A 24,945-nucleotide genomic window follows, 5' to 3' on the forward strand; every position below is an offset into this window, starting at 1 on the left:
AAAGCTTCCCAAGAGTGAAACATTCATATACACTTATTTATTTAAGTTTTTTAAATCTTTTTTCTGTTATCTCGTTCAATTTCAGTACATTGTAAATTCAAAATATGTTCGTCTTATCTAAGAAGGTTGATCATGTTTTGCGTCATTTCTCACTTACTTATATTTCAGGCTCAATTATTTTCTCTTATTTGATATGGAACTAATAAAATCTCTCTGATCCATCTCATTGTGTTAGGTTAGGATTAAACGTAGGTAAGTAAAATAATTCGATAGCTAATAAGCAACGAACAATGGACTGTATAACACAATAATAAGTATTATAGTAGAATCTGATTTAAAAAAATGTTTGCTGCTCGATTGAGTTTAAGTTGAAGATTAGCTTCGTAATAGGAGGGGATTTTGTGCAACAAAAACATGAAAAAATCTTCTTAGCACTCACACACGCAGGAAGCTCAACAATCCGGAAAAAATGAATCCGGCAGAAGGACGCAATAACATAACACACACTAGGTAATATGCAAACATAAAATAAACAATAAAACGCTAACGTTAAATCTAGACGCGGAGGGGTGGGAACCGAGGTACTGAGACCTCGTCTAGGTGTGGCACTTTGAGAATAAACTTTCGATTCTGTCGACTACTCACTTTCACCTTCAGCTGACCATAAACCAGACGACCACCGGTGTTCGATTTGGGCATTGAAGTGGTCAATGATTAACATGAATAATATATGCTAAAAAGTCAGGATTCGAAGCACAAAGCTTCACTTATAGTAGATAATTGTAACAATTATTACGTAAGACACATATGCATAGTTAGACGGGCACTGTTTCTCAAGTTTTTTTTTTTTTGTTTCTGGAAATATTTGAGCTACACTTATTTACAGTACAAGTAGACCAGTAATAACTAACTAAGAGCTTGTATTCGTAGTGCGTGCACCTCATCTATACACGCATGGGCGCGTTAAATACATTGCAGTGGCGTGCAAAAAAATAATCTGTGCACTGTTCGATTATTTACCTTCAACTGTTGAAGCATAAAGATCTGTTGTAGTACGTACTCCGTAAAATGAATATTTTTTTTGCATCGTTTGAAATTTAAACTATTTTACCTAGCCTAAAAAAGTGCAACTGCGACGTTCGTTCACTCACAAACGTGTGGTAAATGTTCAATATAACGCGCCTAACACATCGGGTACCAGTACCTGACATGCAATCGTACGACTTCCCTGCTTACTAAACATAGAAAAAAATTACCTTACAGTGGCTGAATGGATTCGCCATATTGATTAATTAGGTCGTCGATTTTTTCCAACAGCTGCTGGAACGTGGGACGTTGCTGGTTGTCTAAATTGAAACAGGGCACCATCAGTCGTTCATACACATCTCGATCGTTGCCGCGTAGTTCCAGTCTGAAAAGGAGGATAAGAAACACATTAAACCACTGGACACTAAAGTTTCTTATCATGATTAAAGGAAAGGAATTAAAGGAACAGACAAAGCAGCATTTAATGCAACCAGTTAAACAAAATTTTGCCCAGCGATGCTTTCTTAGATATTGCAACTTTGACTTTTCATTTCACGTTCGTTTGGTGCCCGTATCTTTATATTGCTTTGATTGTTAGCCATAGAACGCAATTGAAAATCTCCACGAAAATCGTGTCACTATTTTCCTTCAGATCCAGGAATATAAATATTACTTTCTATTCATACAGCTAATCCTTTACAAATGACCAAACTATCCAAAAACATTTTACATATTATTGAAATTGAGACTCAATTCTGTTTTCAAATGCTCAACGGCTTATTCCCAGTATAAAAGTCAATCAAAAATTTTCCTGTACGAGATGCTTCAGTTGCAAAATATTACTTTGTTATGTGTTGAATGTTAGACTGCAAGAAAAATACTCTTGCCAAATTTCATGTTTTGTTGCATTCGTTACGTTGATTTGCAATGTATAAATAAACAGATAAATTTCTTTATAGAAAGAAGAAAACACTATCGTAAAATTTTGAAAAGTTATGGATGAACTATAAATATATGATGTAGGTACCTATAGACTATGAAAAGTAAAAGACTGGACAGGTGGGACTTGATTTGACAAATGGAAGGATGAGTTTCTCTGCCCGACCCACAAGAAGGGCGACAAGTTGCACTTTGAGAACTAGTGTCAGAACTCAAGTGATCACCATTCTCAACGCCGCCTACATTGTACTCTTCCATTACATTTTCTGCCGACTTTTGTCAAGCCGGTTTCGTGAACGTCTTCGTCAACAACGTGTCTAAAATTTATGGTGTGGCAGATCATTCAATAAGGCTGTGAATTTACAACAGAGCTCCCGCGCACCATTTGTTCGTCGACTTCAAAGTTGCCTGCATATGATATTATCGACCGAAAAGAACTATGAAAAATCATGGACGAAAAGGGCTTCCCCGGGAAGCTAATCAGATTGATTAAACCTACGATAGTACTACTGGTACTACAAATTTTTCAACCTTGGCTCACTGGTAACGATGGACAACACCAGCCGAGAGATCCGGAAGCGTGCTATCAGCTATGGGCTTCACAAGGAACTGCGATCGAATAAACTAAATCCCTGTACAAAGTGTACCCTGATACAAGACGCTGATTAGACCGGTAGCCACGTTGACAATGCTTGAAGAGGACCTGCGAGCTCGCGGTATTTTCGAGAGACGAGTGTTAAGAAGGAATATAGTATGAAGGCGAAGGATGAACTCGCGCAGCTCTGCGGTGAACCCAGTGCCCAAAGGATACTAGAGTTGGACGGATTTTGCGAAAAAAATGGTTTCTTCAAATCCGGTAGGAACAAGATTACAAGGTGCGCAGCGAGCAAAATGATTAAATCAAGCGGATAAGTAAGTAAGTAAGTAAGCTGGAGCGAGATCTGGCGGCGATTAAAGTGTTCAAAGAATTACAGAGCGGCAGTCCACAACGGGGTTAATTTGAGAAATTTTGTTCATCGTGCTATTTCTTAGGATGGAATCCAAGCAGCAATGTGAGTTTTATGGTACTACTTTTATGGCGGTTTTCATGACCAATTTAGGTCTTAAATGCCATCATAAGAGTGTAATAAAACCCAAATTGTGTCTTAGGAAAGCCAATTGAGTAAAGTACATGCTTACCAACACAGGCAATGCCACTGATTGAAAAGATGCTTCAATGCAGACGGCACTTTATGCTTTTCTTGACATTGAAGGCCCTTTTGACAACACGTCCTTCGCTTCAATTAATAAGGCTCTCTCTAATAACGGAACTGATCAGCCAACAATGAGCTGGATTCAAGTATGGATATCTCAGCCTCATTGGGAAATACATGATTGCGATCTTAGCGATCAAAGCATGTCCTCAAGGAGGAGTTCTATCCCCCCTTCTTTTGTCACTGGTGGCCGACGCACTCTTGCACAAGCTATCACTGCATGGTTATGAGGTCATTGCGTACGCCGATGACGTAGTACTTATTGTCAGCGGTAAATTTGGTGCAGTGCTGTCTAGTCGTATGCAAGTCGAGCTCTAAATACCACTATTTACGAGAAGCGCTCAATATAAACCCCTCCAAAACAGTCGTGATACCATTTACTAGGCAGAGGAGACATACTCTTACTCCCCCTACACTGAATGGCATCAGACAGGACTTCTGCAATGGATCACAAACTGAACTGGACTGCTTACCTAGACTATGCAGTCAAGAAAGCAACTTCAGTCATCTGGGCATGCAATTCACTGTTTAGCAAAACCTAGGGATTATTATTGCATGGCCTAGGCTAACTTATGCCGCTCTTATATAGTGGCAAAAGTGAATGAGGCGACTGCGCAGGTCAAGCTAGACAAAGTTCAATGCCTGGCATGTTTGTCAGTGACCAACGCCATGCGCACAATACCAACTACAGTCATGGAGGCAACGTTATGCTTGCTGCCTTTAAATCTACATGTGATGAAGGAAGCCAAACTCGGTGCAAGGTTGGTTGCAAAGGTGTCGAAACATACTTGGGGGGGACCAAAGTGGTCAATTAATACTAATCGCACTATATGGAACAATGGAGGTCCCGTTCTTCCATCCGGTATCATCTGTTTCTTTACAGATGGATTAAAAATTGGGGCTTGCGGAGTCTACGGACCCACGGATACCTCCATCTCCATATCCGCTGTCAAAAGCGAATTACTGATCACGGAAAAAGCTAGCATTAGCGTCCAGTTGGTATCAAGCGCAGGGCTGTAGACAAGTTAAACAGCTTATCTACCCAGGTCCTGCAGTAGTTAAAAAATTACTTACCTTTACGCGTAGTGAACTGCGCACAATCGAGGGACTCCTCACCGAACATTGTCCCTCTCTTTACCATTTAAAGAGAATTGATAAGGTCCTAACTAACATTTGCCGCTTTTGCAGCTTAGAACTAGAAAGTTCAGCGAACTCGCTCTACTCCTGTGAATACCCAAACAAACAGAATTCTTCCAATTCTAGCTCACGGCAGTAAACACCAGCACCCGCTCGAGCTTCGTACAAGAAACCGTCGATATAACAGGTGGTCTGTTAGTCGGAAATTTTCTTTTTCACATAGCCTGACAACCACTCCTCTCTAGGGGGAAAGTAACTTGAAAAAGCCCTATACGCGCGTCATATCGCTAGGAGCAGAAGCAAATTTGTCCTCTGCAACAATTTGCGACATTTGAGTATAATCAATGGAACCGTCAACAGACTGCCAAAGGCTAATCGCGGGTACCTAGTCGATAAGCACACATCAGTGTCTCTTGCTTCAGGTGAAAGCATATATATCATAACAGTTGGTCGCTAGCTACGTTCAAAACTAGTGTACCCCTCGAATTGTGAATTAAACTTGTTGTACCATCATTCAATGACATTTGCAATTTGCGGTATATTTTTATGCTATTTTGCTCTGCAAAGCACAACACGGGATCAAAACGTGCCTTCGAGCAGTGGTTGTCAGTAGCAAAAGCGTTTTAGTTTATCTCTAACATATATGTTAGAGGTTAGGTATATCTGGTGACATGATAAAAAATAGGAATCTCATTGCGTTGGGAGCAGAAATTTGCACTGCTATGGATCCTTCGACGGCTTCCAATAACAGTGGCAAAAGCCAAGGCCTATGCTTGGCGCCATTCCCAAACGCGGCTTTTGAAGTACTGGCTAACCACTAACCAGGTTCAGTTTCTAATTGCAGTTTCAAAAGTGAAAAAATATCTGAATTGACTGCAATGCGCAAAGCTACTTCCAATTGTGTTGATTTCCGCGGATTCTAAATCAATTACAACTATTGAAGGATCAAGTTCCATTTTGTTGTTACGCGTTTTGACAGATAAAACGCTTTTTTATAAGTTTCTACGATGTTATTTAGAATATATTAAGCCGGGGTACATTGGAATTACGTATTAAATTTCGTACGCTTAGGCAAAAGGGATTGGTAAAGTAAATTACTGTGCATCCGTCAGTGCAATCGACCCATGAATCGTAAAAATTTGCTCAAATGATTCCAAAGCAAACGAAAAAGTGCAATCCAGCATTATAGTTTACAAACACAACAAACACTCACCTGATGCCACCATGCATGATAAGGTCGTACAGTTGGCCGCCATTTCGAATTTCTACGTTCGGGTAGGGCGTGTCACCGTAGGTGAACATTTCGTACAGCGTCACCCCGTAGGACCAAACGTCCGACTGGAAGGAATATTTCTGCGTACACAGTGTCTCCGGTGCGTACCACTTGATCGGAAGATGGCGACTGCTTTGCGCCACGTAGTAATTACCGCCGTCGGTAACCTGTGCTAGGCCAAAATCGGAGATTTTAACGCAGTCTACATCACGCACCAGAATGTTGCGCGCCGCCAGATCGCGGTGAATAATTTTCTTCTCGAATAGATGATCCATTCCCTACAATAAAAAAATAAAATTTATCTGTCGCACTATAATTGATACAATGACGAATCTTACATTGGCTATATCCTTAGCGAACCGCAATAAATTCAGCTTATTCAAATCATACCGCTTGTAACTCAAAAAGTCCAACAAGGAGCCATTCTCTACGTACTCCATAACCACTACCAGCTTGTCCGGCTCGTCGATAAAATCAATAAACTTAACAATATTCCTATGGTTTAACCGCTTCATAATCGAAACTTCCCGCTTAAAGTCTTTGACCGCTTTGTCCATGTCCATTGCGTTGCCGAAATTGTTGATCGTTTTCAGCGCCACCTGGATCGAGTATTTTCCATCGTCGATACAACCCCGGTAGACTTTGCCGTAGTGACCCTGTCCCAGTTCGCCTTGGAATATGACCTTAGCACCGTATGGTAACTCGATGAAATCCGGACAGTCATACAGGAAACGCTCGGCTTGGCTTTGGCCCCATCCACTGTACGACCCAGCACTGTAATGACTAGAACCCCCGTTTGAGATTAAAGGATGTGAGCTACACTCGCTGGATGCGTTACTGCCACCATCGCAGTCGCTGCCATTGCTCACGTAGGACGAACTGGACACATCGACGCGAGATTGCAGTAAAGTAGAATCTGGAAGGAAAACATAAATCAATATGATTTGAATGACAACTTTATCGTTGAGTAAACTTACCAGTTTCTATGGACAAAATGCTTTGCTTAGAATAAGAACCGTTGGTTGAATTCGTTGTTCCGTTTACTGTACCGTTGCCTATCACACAATAGTTGCTTTTTTGCTCTGCAAAAAAAAAAGATTGATCCTGTAATTGACAGTTTTTAATTAAAACTTTGTTACTTACTGGCTTGAACTAATTTTGAAATGATCATCTGCGGAGCAAAGCGCTTGTCCGGATCTACCAACCATCCATTGTACATGCACTGGTAGATTTCCTTAATATCTTTGCATTCCGCTGGTGCTCCCAGCCGATGCCCGCTGGCCAGGAATTGTTTTGCATTTTTCACCAACAACCGTTTGCCTCGGCTGAATATTTCCCACAGAGTCGTCGAACAGGCCCACACATCGGCCTTCATGTCCTGTTTCAACAATTGCACTTCCCTTGGCCCTAGCTCGTGGTACTCCAGCGGTACCCAAAGCAAATCCCGCTCAGTGTATTGTTGCTGCTGGCGCAGTCCCGGATCACCAAGCTTCGCAACAATTCTGTTCTCATTTCGTTCGTACTGCGTAACCAACATCGACGAGCACCGTAGCCGACCGTGAACGAGTCCGTTTTCCTGCAGATAATAGAGAGCACGCGCCAGCGAATGGGCGACTTCAATTAGGGACGAAAGTGAAACACGCGGATGTCGCCGAAGAAACTCATCCAGCGGTCCTTCCCGGTAGCTTTCCAGCACCATTGCGACCGGTTTGAACAAAGTAACGCCGTACAACTTAATAATGTCCAACGAGTCTACGTTTGCCCAGAAATCGGTCAATTGAAGGAAATCCTGCAAGGTGAAAAGTGTAATACAATAAATATGCGAAATTGTTTGATTTAAATGGTAAAAAATGACAATAAAAATATGTTATAAACTCTATTACTTACACTCAAAAATTCGTCTTTTTTATCATTTCGGAGCAGTCGCAACGTAACCTCCATTTTAGCATTATTTGGAAGCAATAGTTCAGCTCTAGTGCGTTCGAAAAACCCATCAGCTTCTTTCTTCAATGCATCTGCAACGAGACGTAAAATTGAATTGCCATCTTTTTCATCCACACCAATTATTAAATAAATTACTTCTGTTGATCACCAACTCCTTAGCTGCCGTAACGATCTGCGGTCGAATCTGGCGCATTTCCTGCGCGTCCAGCAGTCGCTTCGAGGTCATATCGCTTTCGGGCAGGCACAGCAGTAGGTTGGGCGACTTGTCGTGCTCCGTCGGTGACAGCCGGTACAGGTTTTTGATATCCGGGTTGAGATTTCGTAGCGCGTCCAGCAGCTCGTCGTAGGTGCTCACTTCGCCGGCTTCCCGATGCACATGCCAGCGATTCTGGCCGTAAGTTAGTTTATAAGTCTTCATCTGATTCCTGCGATAGTAAAAACGTCGTAGCAGATTAGTTACCCCGAATTGGTTGTAAAATAACGGTGACGATGCGCTACCGTCAATGAACGTAACGGGTAGTAGCAATTACACCGAAAGCTCATACTTACTCGCGTTCCAGAATGTCTACGTAGTAAGTGTCACAGTGGGATTCGCACTGACGTACGATGTTTGCACCGATGCTGCTATTCTTCTCTGCTATTTTACGATAGGAGAACTTTCCTCTAAAAAATGAAGAATAAAATGACGAATCGTTCATAAATCAATTTAACGACCGCGAAGAAATTTTATGAGGAAATAAGCAGATACGGTTCATCACCAGTTATTGACGTCAACCTAATTTATTATCAATTTCTAGAATGAATGAAATCGGTAACTTACCCAATAGGCCCATGACATTTTAGTTCCGTTAGTCTATTTAACGAAGGTGAGTACAAGTATGGTTTACATAGGTACACTGTCCACTTACACATTAATCTGTAAAATATTGACTTTTGATTACACCAGCTTTCAACAACACAGAAACCAAATTACTCACCTATAGTAACCAGCTAAGCACGTTACGAATGAATCTAATTCAGTCTGACTGTTAAAGTCTATGGAGTAAAGATTCGACTGATCCTTTAGTGAAATATTCACCGTTAGACCTTCTACTAGTATAGTAAATATTTCCTCAATATTCGCAATGTGTCGCCACTCGCGCGAATAGAACACCTTCAGCCCTGGCAGCGAATCGCCGTCCTCTTTTTGCACATTTTTGCCCGACTTTTCGCTCGAAGCTACCCTCTGGCAGTAGGGTACGAACTTGACTTTGACTCGGCACTTGCCCGGTTTCAGTATGCCGTCCTCCGGGGGGTACGGTATGCTGCCACTGTACTCCTCGTACAGATAACCGGGCGCAATGTTGTCTATATCGTCGATATATACACTTTTTACATAACTGCAAATGAAAAACTTGTTTGTTAGTTCGCTGGCATTTCATTGACACAGAACAGTGACTTACTCTACATCATGATCCTTATAACAGATCTTATTCAGCGAATTAAACACCTTCGAGCGGGCCCAGTTGAAGAACAGCAGCGAGTGCTCCTTGTTGATCTTGCGCGGGATGTACTCGTCATAGGTACGCTTCAGGTCGTTCACGGTCACGCCATCCTCGACCATCTTCCGGTACATATCGTTGACGACATAGCCCAGGATTTTGTTTTTGTACTCGTCGTACTCGATCTCGGTGATTTTGCTCTGCAGCAGATCGTGCCGCAGCTGGTAGTAGTAGTAATTGAACAGGGCACGGTCCAGCTTTTTCAGATTCGACAGTTTGGGAATCTGCAACGGGCAAAATGTGGTGATTGTAAATCTAAATGTTTCATAATAGCTAAACTATGAGACTAAATCGCTAAACCATATATGTATAGCTATTAGAGCTAACCTCTATTCTAAATCACATTCTGAAATTTGATTTGAAATCATCTCAGAAAGCTTTTAGAGTAGTTTAGAATCCATGGTACAATAGAAAACCTTTATTTCGATTTAAATTCTAGCCATTTTAATGGCTTGTCATTCGATCTGCATCAAGGTTGGAACCAAATAACAAAATTAAAACAACAGCAAAAAACAGAAAAGGTCCTAGATTACTTCCTTGGAAAATGCAGGAAACATTTATCAATACTTCACAACAATAAATTTTTAAATTATTTCTCTTATATTTGCAAAGAAAAATTGAGTTCACTTCGAATTGCATCTTGCTCTATAAAGCACAACAACCGGGTTCACAACCTACAACAGAGTCCACGTGATTTCCTCTCTGCTGAAGACAGGTTTAGCAGTTCTTTTTTCTGGCATTAGTTCCTCTGCAACGTACCAAAATATATCCGCGCTACTTAAGCATATTTAACACATGCATTTGTATATTTGTGATACAACTCGTGATTCATATCGTTGCTATGGACGTACCAAGATATGTGATTCTTCTCGAATCTTTTGTCTAGACAGCTTTCTCTACTGGTTCTGAAGCGGCTCAAGGGTTTGTAGAGGCTATAGCCATTCATTCCACTAACGTACTAGTAAGTATGGATATTATAAAGTTCAAGTTGAATAGGCCACTGGAAGCCATGAACGAATCAACACTTGAAAGAATCTATAGGTCAACCTGCAAGCCATGACAGAAAGAGTCAAAGCAGATTTAAATTTGACCTTCTTAACCATTAGCCCACAGCAGAACCCCTTCAACAGTCCATCGCACAGGACCGGGAAGACTGTTAAACGATCGTTGCAATGACTCAGCTATGGCCAGTACATTTGGGGTTTCCATAATTCTAGTTTTGATGCGACCTAGTTAACGATGAAGTGAAGAAAAGTTTCCAGTGGTTCACTCCGACACAGTTAAAGTATCAAAGATTTGTACATTTTTCGGAACATTGGGTAATGACAGGAGCTGCTTTAAATTTTAAGGCCAAAAGCACTGGTAGCTCTACTGAAGCCTTGCAATGTATCTTTGCATCGTTTCGTGCCAATATTCACACAATTTTTACCAAAGCGACAATTCCCATTGGTTCATGAGTCTGCACAATTTTCCGCACAGGTTTTTCAATCGCGTCTATATTTACGAGACGGTCACCGTCACTGTCACTGTCACCCGTTGCTCTGGCCACAGTGATGATTTACTTTGGGTTAGTTCTAGTTACTTTTATAGTACCTGAAGTTATGTAATATATATTCTAGCGACGCAATTTTGCTAACGTAGGCTTCTAACCATTTTATCATAACATCGTTATACTTATTAGTTATTACAGTTTAACTTACCTTGAATCGCACCCGAAACTCGTATTTCTTGCCGGCTTGGGGCCGGGCACACGGTGCCAGAAACCATCGTTCTTCGTATATCCGCAAGCCCACTAGCGGTTGTACCAGGGGCCCGATTCCAAACCGATGGCAAAGCTCCAAGCAAAGATCTTCGCAGGTATCTTCGTCGCTAACCGGAACGTCGATAAAACAATCTTTCAAATAAACGTACACCTGACATTTGCACTCATCGGACATGATCTCGGAGGAAAGCACAGAGTATTGGCAGTCTCGTTTATGATTCGATGCACCGACATTCACTAAAACAGCATCCTCCTACTGGACTCCTATTATGTACTAGCGAAAATAGCGTTATCAACGTTTTTTGTTCATTTTTACGCTGACTTTCGTCTGCCGATCCACTAGTTGGTGTATATTCGTTATCACACTTTACAGTTCATTATTATGATGCAACTAAAAATGAAAACAGCAAGACGGGAAACTCCAATCACATGCGTTCACTGGAAATAAAAACACTACATTTGTTTACCACTAGGAGCACAGTACAATCACACGTCCGTACGGTCAGGCAGAGCCGAATGAATGAGATGTTGTTGCTACTCTATCTGGTTTTGACCGCTACAGGTTCCAGGGCAGATACCCACGACACTTGCACTATTTTTACGTTAGTTTACTTTTTTCTAGTAATCGACCGTTCAGAGCACCAAGTAAATAACAGATGGAACTAATTTAAGGAGCAACCACACAGCAATCATTACATCTACCCTGATGACTGCCAGTGACAAGACACATCACGCCGCGCCAATCATTGCTAGTTGCTGGTGCGATATTATCTACGATATCAATGCGCCGGTAGGTTTTAAAGCACTGGAGTAACCGTTGCGCTTGCCATGTTTCCAGTCAATCAATCAAATTAACACCATTTCGATGTCAATATCACGATCTATCGAACGCAAACTACTCGGCAAAGCCACAAGGAAAGTACTGTGCTCTGTTGATATGTAGACTTAGAACTCCAATCGGCCCCAACTATACCGTCGTCATCTGAAAGGTTAAAAAGAAAAAGGAAATGTTAAAATTAGCTGATAAGAAGCGCGAATAAGAAGTTCATACGAGTACGTATTAGCAACCGCCAGAAAGCGCAATGAAAAAGCAAAACAACCAGTCACTAAGTAAATATTGAAAAAGAAAATAAACGATAGGCTCTCATTCTAGACGTAGTAGCCATCAGCAGCTAATTGTAGACTGTGATAATCGCTGCGCTATTGCCGATCTGTCTAACAGGAGCACACGCAACATTCACTAGGTAGCAACATGTTCTAAATTGAATACTCTTACGTTATGGCTAAAGATTCAACGTTGTACTCCGAATACAATAAGTTGCTCATATTACAGAGGGAAACAGACTGAAAAGTAAAGTACAAACATGGAATTGTTTAAATTCCTGGTTTATACTTGCACTAATTCTATGCGTTATCCAGCAAGGCAACAGAACAGTGCACGATGTTCAGCCAATGCACGGGTGCACACGTCAACAATGGAAGAATCTAAAACAAAGGACTAATGTTTCATGTTGAAAAATAAATCCCATCATAATTTCTAGCTTTTCCCAACAGTAAGAACAGTTTCCACGGTGGGATTTGGTGATAAAAATTTGATATTTTGGCCAGCATAAAACTCATCGCTCCCGCTGTGCGCCGGTCCGAAGTACGAAAGCGTGTTGATTTTTCTAGATTTCAAATTCTAATATCGTGTTATTGTAATATGAAACCGAACGTCTGAATTCAGAACGCCAAACACGACATGCGTGATAAAATTCCTAATGCGCAGTGAAAAAAATACGCGCGCTTGAATTGCTGTTTGGCGTGCGAATTTTAAACGGTCTAGTAATTGTTCGCGATATGCCAAACAATACCGCGGCGGTCAGTCGAATCGCAGCGTGATAAACGTTAAATTTAGTACATATTCGACGAGCTTGCTCGTTGTTTTTCTTGTTGTTGTTAGACGATGATAGGAATACCGAGAAAGCAGTTTTTGTTTTGAAAACAGTTTCTAGACCGATGACCGATTATGCTCGACTGCCGTTCTGAGTCATTCGCGTCACTGTTTCCAACTCGACAAATCTTCAAGTAAAGTTCTAGTGCTAGAGTAAACTTCAATGCATTCAATTCAACTTGATATTAAACACCTATAATTAATAATCAATTAAGCAATGTGACCCCACATAAATGCAAGTTCCCGCACAATTGAATGAGGGAAATTATGAAACAATGCCTGGTTTTGTTTTCTATAGTAAATTCCAAATAATAACTGGTGCTCTCGCAGATAAAGCACGGTGCGATTTATGCTTTCACTAAAAATCGAAGATCAAACAAATTTCCACGAAACACAATACCGTTTCTCCACTGGCCACCAGCAGCACCCTTCATCTCGACTAGTCGATTAGGCGCAGCACGCACAGTACAGGAACGCACCCATTCGATTTATGCAGATGGAAAGGCACAATGCATTGCTATGATACGATGCACTAGGAGTGCGACTCTAGAGTAGATATATTTAACTGGCGTGTCCAGTGTTTCGCGGAAAGAGGGGAGGCACGGGGTACGAGTTTTTAATTTGATTTAGTGAAGATTTTTTAATTTTTTCCGCTTGTTGTGGAGTATAGTTCAAGTCCATTTCGCTTCAATGTTTCACTTCGAGTTAATGCTAATCCTGTACTAATTTCTCAATGTCATCTCAAATTTACTTCTATTTAAAACTCGTTTCATGGCCTTTATTAGCTTGACCGGCATTTTGATGTTTAACAATATTGTTCAAGCATTTACTGTATTCCACACCTAATTCCATTGCTATTTCGCTTTGCCTGCATGATTTTACCTCCTTTACTTTACCATTATGATGAATTCCAAAGTATCGACGCTATGCCGAATTTAGAAGCCACATCCTCATCTGTCAATTCCATGTTGCAATTCCCCAATCTTCCCGAGTTGTCGAAAGGTCTTTTTAGAAGTCGCCGATCTGTTGCAGATTTCCTGCTGAATATTGTCTTGGTCGCTCATTCATTCGATATTTTCACTACATGACCAAACCTTTGCAGCCAGCCGCATCTTACTTGCTTGACAACATCCTCATGGTTCATGCGCTAGTGCCACAGTCCAGGCAACCAACAAAAATTTATCGTGTCGATCAATGTTACGCTCGTTGGAACGCTTTTTTCGGCGACCATGTTTCAGAACCGTAAAGTACCAATGGGAGAACCAACATTCGAGTGTTACCACGCAATCAGCTGAAAACGTTTGCAGAGTTTATGACAGGCCCAATTCTCGCAGCTTCCCTGTTGAGAAGCCTGACTATGTACAGAATTCGGCAAGCTGCAGTGAACCAACCAGGACACGAGGATGCCAAACAGCGACGAGGAACCCAGACGTGTTCTAGATATGGCACGAGCCACCCCTGCTCTATACTGCCAAAGAAAAAGAAGATGTTATTCAAGCAGAATTCTCGTAGCTCACTTCACTTTACTGGATTACTAAATATGGTAAGCTTAAAAGTTGGCTTCTCTTTCAAACGTAGTTGAGGAAAATTATACATCGATAAATTGTTGCAATTGTGTTAAGGGCCTCCTTGTAGATAGGCCATATGAGACCCCTCAATGCCGGTAACATCTCTGAGAAGATTAATTAAAACTGTTTTAGGTTCTGTACAAAAATGATAATAAGGTGGTAAAACTGGATTTATCAGCCTTCAAGACGCGTAAGAAATAACCGTGTTAATAAGAATTCCCTGGAATATCATCTTATTGACCTCTACCCGTATTCTCGGTGCAATTTTTTTTCGTCGGTCACTCGTCCGAGAATCCGGGTCCGGTGCTATCATTGTAACAACATTAGATTAGACTTATAACATTCTTATATATACGACGAATCTCATGATTCACGGACAGTACATGCATCACACGATTCGCGTTTATAGTGTCGCTTCTCTGCACATCTGCCCCTAACGCCTGGTACACAACCATCAAGGGTGTCACAATTCAGCCAAATCAATGTTGTTGAGAAACCATTTTCGTGCATACTTTATCAGTACAGCAAACATTGTTTTAGAGAATTTTACAGTTTACAATTTTACAGTTTATTTTTACAGCTTAGTAATTTGAGGCGAACTCCACAAAAGTGTCATGTGGCATTTTCATTTAACCTTCATTTCATTCGTTTGTGGCCCTTAAAAGGGCCGATGATTACAGACAATGAAAGACAAAACACGTTCATTGCGAATACGCAAATATTTTTATTTTGCGCATTTAAGAAAAATTCTAATCAATGAAGTAAATTTGTTCGTCTGCGATGGGCTGGGCACGTCGTGAGCAGGGATGGCACAATCACTTTGACTCAATTCACATTCATTTGACAGTACCGTCTCAGTCATGCAGAATTTGAAAAAGTTATATATGGGACGATTGAAGAATTAGTTATTATCTACAACTTTTCTGCAAAAATATTGCTGTATCTTTTGTATTTACGGTGCTACAATGCTAGTACCTCTTTAGTGACTAAGTGAACATTCATTTAGTCGCTAATGAGTTACTAGCATTGTTGCGCCTTAAGTACAAAAGATACCGCAAAACTTCATTCAGCAAAATTGTAGATAAAAACTAATTCTACAAATACCCCATATAAAACTTTGTCAAATTTTGCTTGGCTGAGACGGTACTCAAATGAATGTGAATTGAGTCAAAGTGATCGTGCCATCCCTGGTCGTGAGGATGTCGGACGACAGCCCGGGTAAAAAAGTTCTCAATAATGATCCGACTGGAACGAGACGGCGGGGCGCGCAGCGAGCAAGATGGACCGATCAAGTGGAAGGCGACCTGGGGACCCTACGCAGACTACGTGGCTGGCGAATTGCGGCCATGGACCGAGTGGAATGGAGACGACTTCTTCGTACAGCAGAGGAAACTACGGCCTGGAGCTGATTAAGTAAGTAAACTGACTTGTGGCCCTTAAAAGGTCCATTGGTTACAAATAACTTCAAAGCCAAAGTACGTCCATCGTAAATACGACGTTCCAGTCGGATGTCCTTCCCTTTTGGCATGAATAACAATAGGGACGCTGGTAATCGGTATCGATTTACTGTCTCCTGCAACGAGAAGGTTTTATTAGCAACTATCACTGCAGTTTGCCGTTGTCATCCGTGCAGCCCGCTTGCCTTCAATGTTAATGTTGATCATCCGTAGCCGTTTGGCGGTTGCCGTGTCTCCAAAGCAAACAAAGCGGTCACAAGGGAAATGTATGGAGAAATTAGACCTTTAAACTTTATATACATTTTCAGTATTAAGCGTATAACAGATTATTATAAATATGTTATTGTAAAATTGCAGCACATTTTATGTATCTAACGACATATAAACAACTATATTTCGTTCAGTAGCAGAGTAATTATTAGCATTTGAAATCTCTCATTCTAACGTTAAGTAAAGAAAGACGTAGGCCAATATAAAAAAAAGTTTGAAGAAAAAATCAATTTGTATCGAAAAACAGTTCATTTTGACTTTACAAAAGATGAATTGAAATAAAAGAAAAGCATTTTTAAAAATCAATTCAGAATCTGTTGCAAGCGCTTCGGCATTTTCTCCATCAAATTCTTTATTTGTTGTGGATCTAGATCTAACCAGGTGCGTTCCAGGGATTCGAAATAGTTACATACACTGAAGTTTGTTTTTACGCGAATTTCGGAATTTACGCGGTTTTTTTAAGCGAATTTCGGAATTTACGCGGTTTTTTTACGCGAATTTCAGAACTTACGCGGTTTTTTACGCGATTTTCGGAATTTACGCGGTTTTTTACGCGAATTTCGGAATTTACGCGGTTTTGATTTACGCGGGACGTATCCTTCGCGTAAAAAGCGACTTGAGTGTATTTTGATTAGTGACACCAGTTTTGTCCACTTTGTGATCTTTGAAACTTACTTACTAACTTACCTTACGTTTTATGAAAAAGGCCTGCGTAGCAGAATTCCTCCTTTTAATTCGGTCCATGGCAGCTGGTCTCCAGTTCCGCGGACACCCAGAGCTCGCCAGATCTCGCTCCACCTGGTCTTGCCACCTCGCTCGCTGTGTTTCTTTTCATCTTGGTCCTACCGGATCTGATGCGAAACCCATTTTTGCCGGATAGTTGTCCGGCATTCTAGCAGCATATCCTGCCCAACGTATCGGTCCAGCTTTAACCACTTTCTGAACACTGGGTTCACCGTAGAAACACGCGAGCTTGTGGTTCATTCTTCGCCTTTATACACCGTTTTCTTGCACGCCGCCAAAGATGGTTCTTAGCATTCGCCGTTCGAAAACTCCAACTGTTCGTAGGTCCTCTTCTAGCACTGTCCACGTTTCGTGCCGGTAGAGGACAACCGGTCTAATTAGCGTTTTGTACAGTGTGCACTTTGTACGAAAGCTCAGATTGTTCGACCGCAAGTGTTTGTGGAGTCCGTAGTAGGCCCGACTTCCGCTTATAATAGGTACGCCTTTTAATCTCACGGCTGGTATTGTTGTCCTCTGTTCCCAGTGAGCTGAGGTATACGAACTCGTCGAATACCCCAAACTCATCTCCGTCGATTACCACGGTACTGCCCAAGCGGGCCATGCCACGCTCGGTCCTCGGTCCCGCCCGCCAGCATATACTTCGTTTTAGACGTATTTATCTTCAACCCACTCTTCTCAGCTTCGTGTTTTAATCTAAGTGAACTGATCTTCCGCCGCCTCAAGTGTTCTGCCGACAGCATCCACGTCGTTATCAAAGAAGATAAATTGACTGGACTTATTGAAAATCGAGCCCCGCATTTCGATCGCCGGTCGTCCCATAACATCGTAGTGTAATGTTGAATGGCAGGAAAGACCATCTTCTTATCAAAGTCCTCTGCGAGATTCGAATTGATCCACAAACCACCCGAAATTCTCACACAGCACTGGATCCATCCATCGTAGCCATGCTTAGTCTAGTAAGGTTACCTGGAAAACCGTTTTCGTCCAGAATTTCCCATAGCTCTTGTCGGTTTACACAATTATATGCGGCTTTGAAATCAATGAACAGGTGCGTGGGGTCTCGGAATTCACGGCACTTCTGGAAGACCGAGAGGTTGTAGACCGAGCGTCCATGAAGCAGGCCTGACAACTTCCCACAAATCTATTGGCTATTGGCGATAGTCGATGGAAAATGACTTGGGATAGTACTTTGTAGGCGGCATTCAGGATAGTGATCGCTCGGTAGTTCTCACAATCCAGTTTATCACCTTTTTTGTACCCCGTCTTTCCACTCCTCCGGTGGTCGTTCCGTATCCCAAATCTTGACAATCAGTTGATGCAAAAAACCGGCCCAATTATCCGGGCCCATTTCGATAAGTTCCGTTCCAATTCCAATGCCATCCTTTCCCGCAACCTTTGCATCTTGAATAGCCCACACATCCTTGGAGGGCTTGAGGTCCGAGCCTTGTGGAGGTTATTCTAGCGGTTTGATCCGTCAAGACCAGAAAAAGACTTGGTCTTCCTGGCAGTATGCTACCGGTCATTATTTTGCTGAAATACGAACTTCTCTTCAAGGCCCATCTCGATCAACGAAACCTTCAGATTTTCTCTCATGATACTTATGTAGGATTTGGCATCATTACACCGTCGATTTTCACGAGACTTTGCACTGCACCCCACGAAAAACAGTCCCAGGCAGACTCTTACATTTCTTCCTCCATGCTTCACCCTACTTTGGATGAGGTGCTCCAGAAGCTTCTCATCCGGTCTGCGCCACACACGAACCCACTCTTTTCGCTCAAAGAGTTCAGCCATCCAGAGAACCATTTTCCAAAACTAAAAACATGCTCCTGCATGCAATCAGCATGCTCCTTAATAAGCTTTAGTCGTTTTGTCTTGTTGATAAATGAAGGATGGCTAAACGTAAACTTGGACGCAACAACTATAACGCGGGACTGGAGTGTCGCAAAAAACTCATAAATGACTGGATTGCAGTAGTTTTATTCAGCTTTAAGTTTCACAGTGTTACATTATTGCATTTCTCTGGTTCATACACAATCTCGAAGTTTTTCTTAACACAGTTTCTTCCACTTTGAACGTATTTCTTTAGCACTGTTGACTGTCCCCCCGTTTCGCCGAAATCATTGTTTGACAATTACCCAAAATTTTTCAATAGGTTGAAATTCCGAACAATTTGGAGGATCTATCTCTTTTGGCACGAAATCGACATCATTAGCAGCATGACACTCTAGCAGCACTGTGAAGTAGTGACACCTAGCTAAATCAGGTCAGAATATAACGTTACCCTTATGTTTACGAATGAATGACAAAATGCGTTTTTTCAAACATTCTTCCATGTTTATAAACTTGATGTCATTGTTGAGAAAGTGATTAAAGGCACTTTCTTCAGTCCAAATATTTTACATATTCTTTGCCAGATCATGACCCTTTTTGCGAATTTATCAGCAAACTTATATTTGCCTGGCATATCGCCACGCCCAGTTGAAATGTAAATTTTTTGACCTACAAGTTATTTGAAAGCCATTTTCACGTAGGTTTTGTCATTCATTAAAATACATCCGTTAAATGTCGTAAAAACTTGCTCGTACAAACGCCTGGCACGCATCTTGGCTGCAAAATTCTGCTTCAAGTGCCGATTCGGATGTTTACTGGCACTGTAAGACCTAAGCTTTCTCAAGCGAGAATATTCTACGTAATTTGATAGTTAGCATCGTACCTTCTAGTCATATCCATGGAGATGCCAGGATTGGACTTAACGTAGCTCAATATCTTCTCCCTCATCTTTTGGTTCCTAGTTCCGGTTTTCTTAACAGTTTTTTGGCGTTTTTCCACCACCTAGGTTCCCCTTATAATCTTTTAACACGTTACACACTGTTGATTTTGGCATTTCTAGCACTTTCACCAACTTTGATCTAGGCCACTCTGGATTTTTCAGGTGCTTGTGTAAATTTTTTACGTCATTCGAGTTCCATTCTTTGCTGCTCCGAAACGTGGTGTAATATTTTGACGAAACTTGCACCAGCTGTTCTTCATAAACATGTAAACAAAGTTATGTCAAGTGGCTTCAGTTCCTATCCCAAGGAGCGTGCCGGCGATGCACGAGTGGCGTTCAAATTTTTTTTTAGCCAGGCTTTAGGTTCTTCCGGGAAAGTTTGTTATTCAACCACTGAAATCGGGAGAATTCTGAGTTGATTCCGGTTAATGTAGGAAAACTAAACACAAGGCCAAGAAATTACCACTGAATTGAATTGGATTTCACAAGATATGACATCGATATAGTATCAGAAGGTAAGTCATGTGCCACAGTCTGCACTACCCTTCCCACGCTAATGTCCACCGTCTATCGGATTAGAACTTACTCTTCCCATCAGTGCCGGCTGTTCAACCGCACGCGAGGTGTTATTTATTTTTACGCCTCACCAGTCCACCAGGTGTTCATCCTGCGTAAATTTACTCCGCATCGCGTCGCACGATCGAGTGGGCTTTGAAAACAGATCAGCGCGCTATTTGATGTGTAATTAGGCTGAACGATTGCTCCGTGCTAGCGCACAGTTCATATACAATTATACCTACAGCTACACCCATCCGCTCCGCACTTTGATCTATCGAAATCATTTTTGTTTACATTCAGTCTGTACGATTCAATGCCGACCAAGGAGAAAACACGTTACGGTCCTACCTAAACTTACTGTGGCACTGCTGCACTCGTTTAGTATCGATAGAGTTTTCCGACTGCTTTAGCTTCAACCCCGACTAAACAAGTACCTACCTACTCCGGTATGATCGTCACGTTTTTCTCACTTGCACTTCAGATAATTAATTTCACTGTCAATATTACGTACAGCGAGCAGTTGGAAATAACAACCGGTGCACTGGTGCAGTGCTGGAAAGCGAGCAACCATAGCAACAACTCGTTTTATTCGAGTAATGAAAACCTCTCCTGAAAGACGACTGCAAGGAATTATTAGAATTATTAGAACAAAGCTTGTTTCCTCGTGTTAAAAGTTGACATTTTTCAGTTTAAAAATAACAAAAATAAATTTTCGTTGACACTTTTTAAAAGCAAACCCTTCCCAGCAATATTCAATTATTACTCGCTGATTTTGTTGAAGGCAAAAACCAATTGTAGAGCGAACGCATCAGGACACATTTAATAGTAAAACGACTTCTAACTACGACTAACCTAAATTACCAGATGTTATGTTTTGTGATCATTCTCATACAAATTCACACCAGTTTCAGCAAACAAAAGCAATACATCAGTTAGCAAATCTCCCAGATCGAAGATCATATTTAGCAGTAATTTTGCTGAAAGATTCAATTATCGCATTGCTCCACGCTATCCTGAAGAAGCGTAAACTAATTGTTCGAACTACTCACGCAACAATAGAAGAAAACCGATTTCACGTAAATAATGAAGTGCCACTTAGTAACACAAAGTTGTTCCGTTTATTAAATTTTTAATATTTTAGATGGAGGGAGATTCACGACAGCAAAAACCCTTCGACGACGATAAGCTTTAAATGAGTTTGCCTTCGCGGGTCGCTTGCTTGACCATCATCATGAACATGAAAGACGGACGATAAACCAGTTTGTGTGAAATTCATCTTTTATTCAGCCCCACGGGATATATGTAGTTCAATAGTCAGCATGTGATAGTCGGTAATATTTTTGCACACCGCTCACAGCGGTGCATACTTCAAAGGTTAATCAATTCATAGAATTGTATCATTCGGCTTACTCGTGGTGAGGCCAGCCAATTAGTACCTACATTAGGTATTTATGAAGGCTGTCCCCAGTTTAGTGCAAATTATTTTTGCAAAAGGATTTCCTTCGGTGAAATTTAATTAGAAATGTGGAAAAATTGGCACGGTTCAAAAAAAGGCATGTAACTAACATTCTTTTTACCATTTAAGATATACGTGGAAATAGTCACTCAATCGGTTCCGATTCATAATAAGCCACAATCGAGCATTGTCAGACAGACCTGTCAGCAATAATGGCATACATTATTGGGCTTACGATCAGATGGCATAAGCAATAATTAAATCATTCCATGTTTTTTTCCTAGCATAGCAAAAGCAGTCGCAACCTGGATCGCTCGATACTTGACAAGTAATTGCAGCCACAGCAATATACCATTAGTCGCCGATTGATGAACAGAATACAATAAGGTGTCAAAATGAAACCCGTTAGCTTGTTAGCTTTCTCAGTCTTCAGCAGCATTCTCACAACACTCAGTTGGTTTCAGTTTCGCTAAAATATCGGCAAACAAAAATTGTTTGAGCCCTCAGCATATTTGCATAACGCATCCGTCCGTCAGAACGACACACTGCCTGGTTGGCGTTAAAAATATGCGTCCAACGCTACGCCACCATTTCAATTAGAGGACGCAAAACGTGCCTGCAGTGTCTAGCTTATTCAAAGTGCATTATGTGTAACTGTGCAAGTGCCTGCATCGCTCCGTTGTTGGTTCCCTTAGCTTTGCCCGTATTTGCCATTAGGAATGCAGCTCACTGCACAAGTTACAAAAATACTGCATGCAAAGCGTTAAAGTCAATGTGATTGTCCCGCCGACGACGTTTAATTAATGAAAACTCGTGCGGAGCATTCCAAGTACTTTCACCGTGGGGCTTCGAGCCAGCGGTTTCATTCATTCGTGGGACAGATATGTACCTGTCATAGGGGAATTGAATAACTTTCATATGGAAAAAAATTAATTAAATTTCATTTGAATGTGCTACAATATTGCAAAACTTTTACGAAGTAGGTTTATGTTCAAGCAAATTTCATAAAATGAATCAAAATCAACATTCAACACTGCACGTATCCGTTTTATTGTTTGCAGTTGATCAGATAGATTCCAGGAACCTAGATAGAGACCGTATTTACAGAAGAATATTCTGTTTTTAAGGGATGGTCTCAAATTTGTAATTTGGTGTACATTTGAACACTAATAAAATATAGGAATAATAGGCAGCTAGCTAGACTTGCTAGTAAACAAATAGCGTTTTAATTTTTTTTATTAAATTGCATAAGTAGTAAAAAAGGTACGGTACGGTAAAACATTTTTGGCATATTAAGCGACTTCTTCTATTTCTTCAACCAAAGGTTAGTTTTAGCATAAAAGCAGATGGTTTTGATATTCTTTCAATAAGAAATAGTTGTAACGTCTTAGGTAAAGATACTTATTCAGCGAAGGAAAAGAAAAATAAGCTGAATTTATAAGTAGGCTGAAAATACCCTCACGTACCCTATCTGAGCTTTGTGTTTGCTTATTGTTTTCATTGCATTCTCACCGTGATAATTGCACTAAGTGCTTAGGAGCACTCGCCACTAGCGCAAAAGCTCACTACCATCAAGCTAGCTAGTGATATCCTGAGAGTGATATCCAACTCGTTGCCGACTAGAATAAATAAATATTTATTCTGCCAAACTGTAATCTCAATCTGCAGCAGTTTCTTTGCATTATATTATTGCAGTAACTGCACCGTAATATGAGTGTTAGTAGATTAACTTTTAGAGAGATTGAGCTGTTCCTAGCTCTTATACCTAGAGCAAGGAGATGCTTATTATTGTGTATGCATCCTAGTCAGCAAATTCAATGATTACAGAAAATTCCAAGAAAGTACAGCTTACTATAGACTGTATTAATATTAAACATCACATAATTTTTCTTGATAATGTCAAAAAAAGTATTATTTATACTGACATTAAAATCGAAATGTAATTTTACTGAAATCGGGAAAACATACAAATCCGCTCTGTTCCTGTTTGATTCAATAACCAGGATTGTAAAACTAACTTCACTGCCTATTAACTATAATTAATTAAATGGAATCTCCACCCCATAGCAGCCCACGATTGAATGCTGGACTTTATGCTAATGCTTTTACTGAATGATTGCTAGAGAAATTTTCGGTATTATTAACAAGCATAAACTTACCTATCTAGCATAACCAGTGCCACAAAGCAACGAAACTGTTCAGATAATCGGTGCCACTAATTAAGATCTTACATCCAGGCAGCATGGAAATCACAAACAACAGTTTCACTACTGATCCTTCGAGCCTCGGTTTGCACCCACAAGAGCCATCTTTTCGTATATTTTCTTCATTTCAGACAGCCTGCTGTCCCACAGAAATTCGCACCGATAAACAAAATTCCAACACAGCTCGAAAACTTACCACCAGAACCGCATACTGCTTTCACGCACTTAGAATTTCAATATACCACCAATTTTTGACAACTTTGGTCCACCCCTTTATCACCAGAAATATTGCACCGAAACACTAAAAACAGATTTTTCCTCTAAATTTTCGAAAGCCGTCGCGCATCGTCGTACATTTTCCTTCGTATTTGAGCTGTCATTCCTCGTCGAGTCGACTATTTCACCAACACAAACGACCGCACTAGCTGCTATCTTTTTACCTTCGAAAAGAACTGCGATCTGCGAATGTCGCAGCGCAGGAACGAACAGCAAGGCAAAGGCAGCAACCAGCAACCCTCGTACGAAACCAGTTTGTTTTTGCCGAGAGCGCTACACAAAACACAACAAGCTGAGAATAATAACGAACGAGGAATATCAAAATCAAACCTGTCAAACGAAAGAGCCAACGCAGTTTGTTTTTTTATGCTTATGCTAAAGGAACGTTTAAGAATGTGTGTGTTGAAACAGTGATTCTCGGTTTTGATACATATGTGCATGCGAAAAATTGGTATATTACCAGTCAGAAGCAGAGTCACTAAAGTCGCTTTTTACGCGAAGTTCGGGATTTACGCGGTTTGTATGCGATTTTCGGAATTTACGAAAATGTACATACTCAATTCTCTACTTTTTCACAAGCGTGTAGGGCGCTATATCTCTGCATATTAGCGTTGATAAGAGGAAATGCTTATCAACTTAGGGACTATATTGGCTCGTTTTATTGTGCCTGATTTTTATTTTCGGGTGGATTTCAAGCCACCGTGAATCTTGCATGTGCATAGTATTTTTCGATATAAATTAACAAATTTTAAAGTACTTAGCAAAAAACTCACGGACTTTCTTTTCGTTTAGCGGAACGAAGGGAAAAGTAAACTTTCCACTTTGACGATC

General features: G+C 40.9%; 1 protein-coding gene across 9 annotated transcripts; it reads right to left on the bottom strand.

Annotated features, from left to right (window-relative positions):
• Positions 1 to 13: 13 nt before the first annotated feature.
• Positions 14 to 24,923, bottom strand: LOC128742047 (tyrosine-protein kinase hopscotch). 9 transcript variants are annotated; one of them, XM_053838232.1, is made up of 14 exons: positions 24,892 to 24,907; positions 23,794 to 24,406; positions 10,814 to 11,857; positions 9,015 to 9,337; positions 8,550 to 8,951; positions 8,393 to 8,488; positions 8,122 to 8,235; positions 7,708 to 7,997; positions 7,516 to 7,643; positions 6,772 to 7,417; positions 6,606 to 6,710; positions 5,967 to 6,544; positions 5,569 to 5,906; positions 14 to 1,411 (listed from the first exon to the last, which is right to left on the bottom strand). In XM_053838232.1, the coding sequence occupies exons 3-14, from the start codon at positions 11,048 to 11,050 to the stop codon at positions 1,258 to 1,260; spliced, it is 3,411 nt and encodes a 1,136-aa protein (XP_053694207.1). In that variant the 5' UTR covers positions 11,051 to 11,857; positions 23,794 to 24,406; positions 24,892 to 24,907; the 3' UTR covers positions 14 to 1,257. The 9 variants fall into 9 exon arrangements, with proteins under 9 accessions (XP_053694207.1, XP_053694208.1, XP_053694209.1 ...); XM_053838233.1 differs by lacking the exon at positions 24,892 to 24,907 and having other exon boundaries at positions 10,814 to 11,266; positions 11,343 to 11,857; positions 23,794 to 24,471; XM_053838234.1 differs by lacking the exons at positions 23,794 to 24,406; positions 24,892 to 24,907 and adding exons at positions 20,207 to 20,543; positions 20,621 to 20,671.
• Positions 24,924 to 24,945: the final 22 nt, after the last annotated feature.

Source organism: Sabethes cyaneus, chromosome 3 (genome assembly GCF_943734655.1).
Source record: "Sabethes cyaneus chromosome 3, idSabCyanKW18_F2, whole genome shotgun sequence".
Classification (NCBI taxonomy): domain Eukaryota; kingdom Metazoa; phylum Arthropoda; class Insecta; order Diptera; family Culicidae; genus Sabethes; species Sabethes cyaneus.

Bases quoted from the DNA above. Each gene is read 5' to 3' on its own strand.
- LOC128742047 (XM_053838240.1), bottom strand. From the start codon at position 11,050: ATGTCCGATGAGTGCAAATGTCAGGTGTACGTTTATTTGAAAGATTGT. The intron at 9,338-10,813 runs GTAAGTTAAACT...TGCCCGTTGCAG, and splicing joins AGTTTCGGGTGCGATTCAAG to ATTCCCAAACTGTCGAATCT. The intron at 7,644-7,707 runs GTAATTTATTTA...GTCTCGTTGCAG, and splicing joins GGAGTTGGTGATCAACAGAA to ATGCATTGAAGAAAGAAGCT.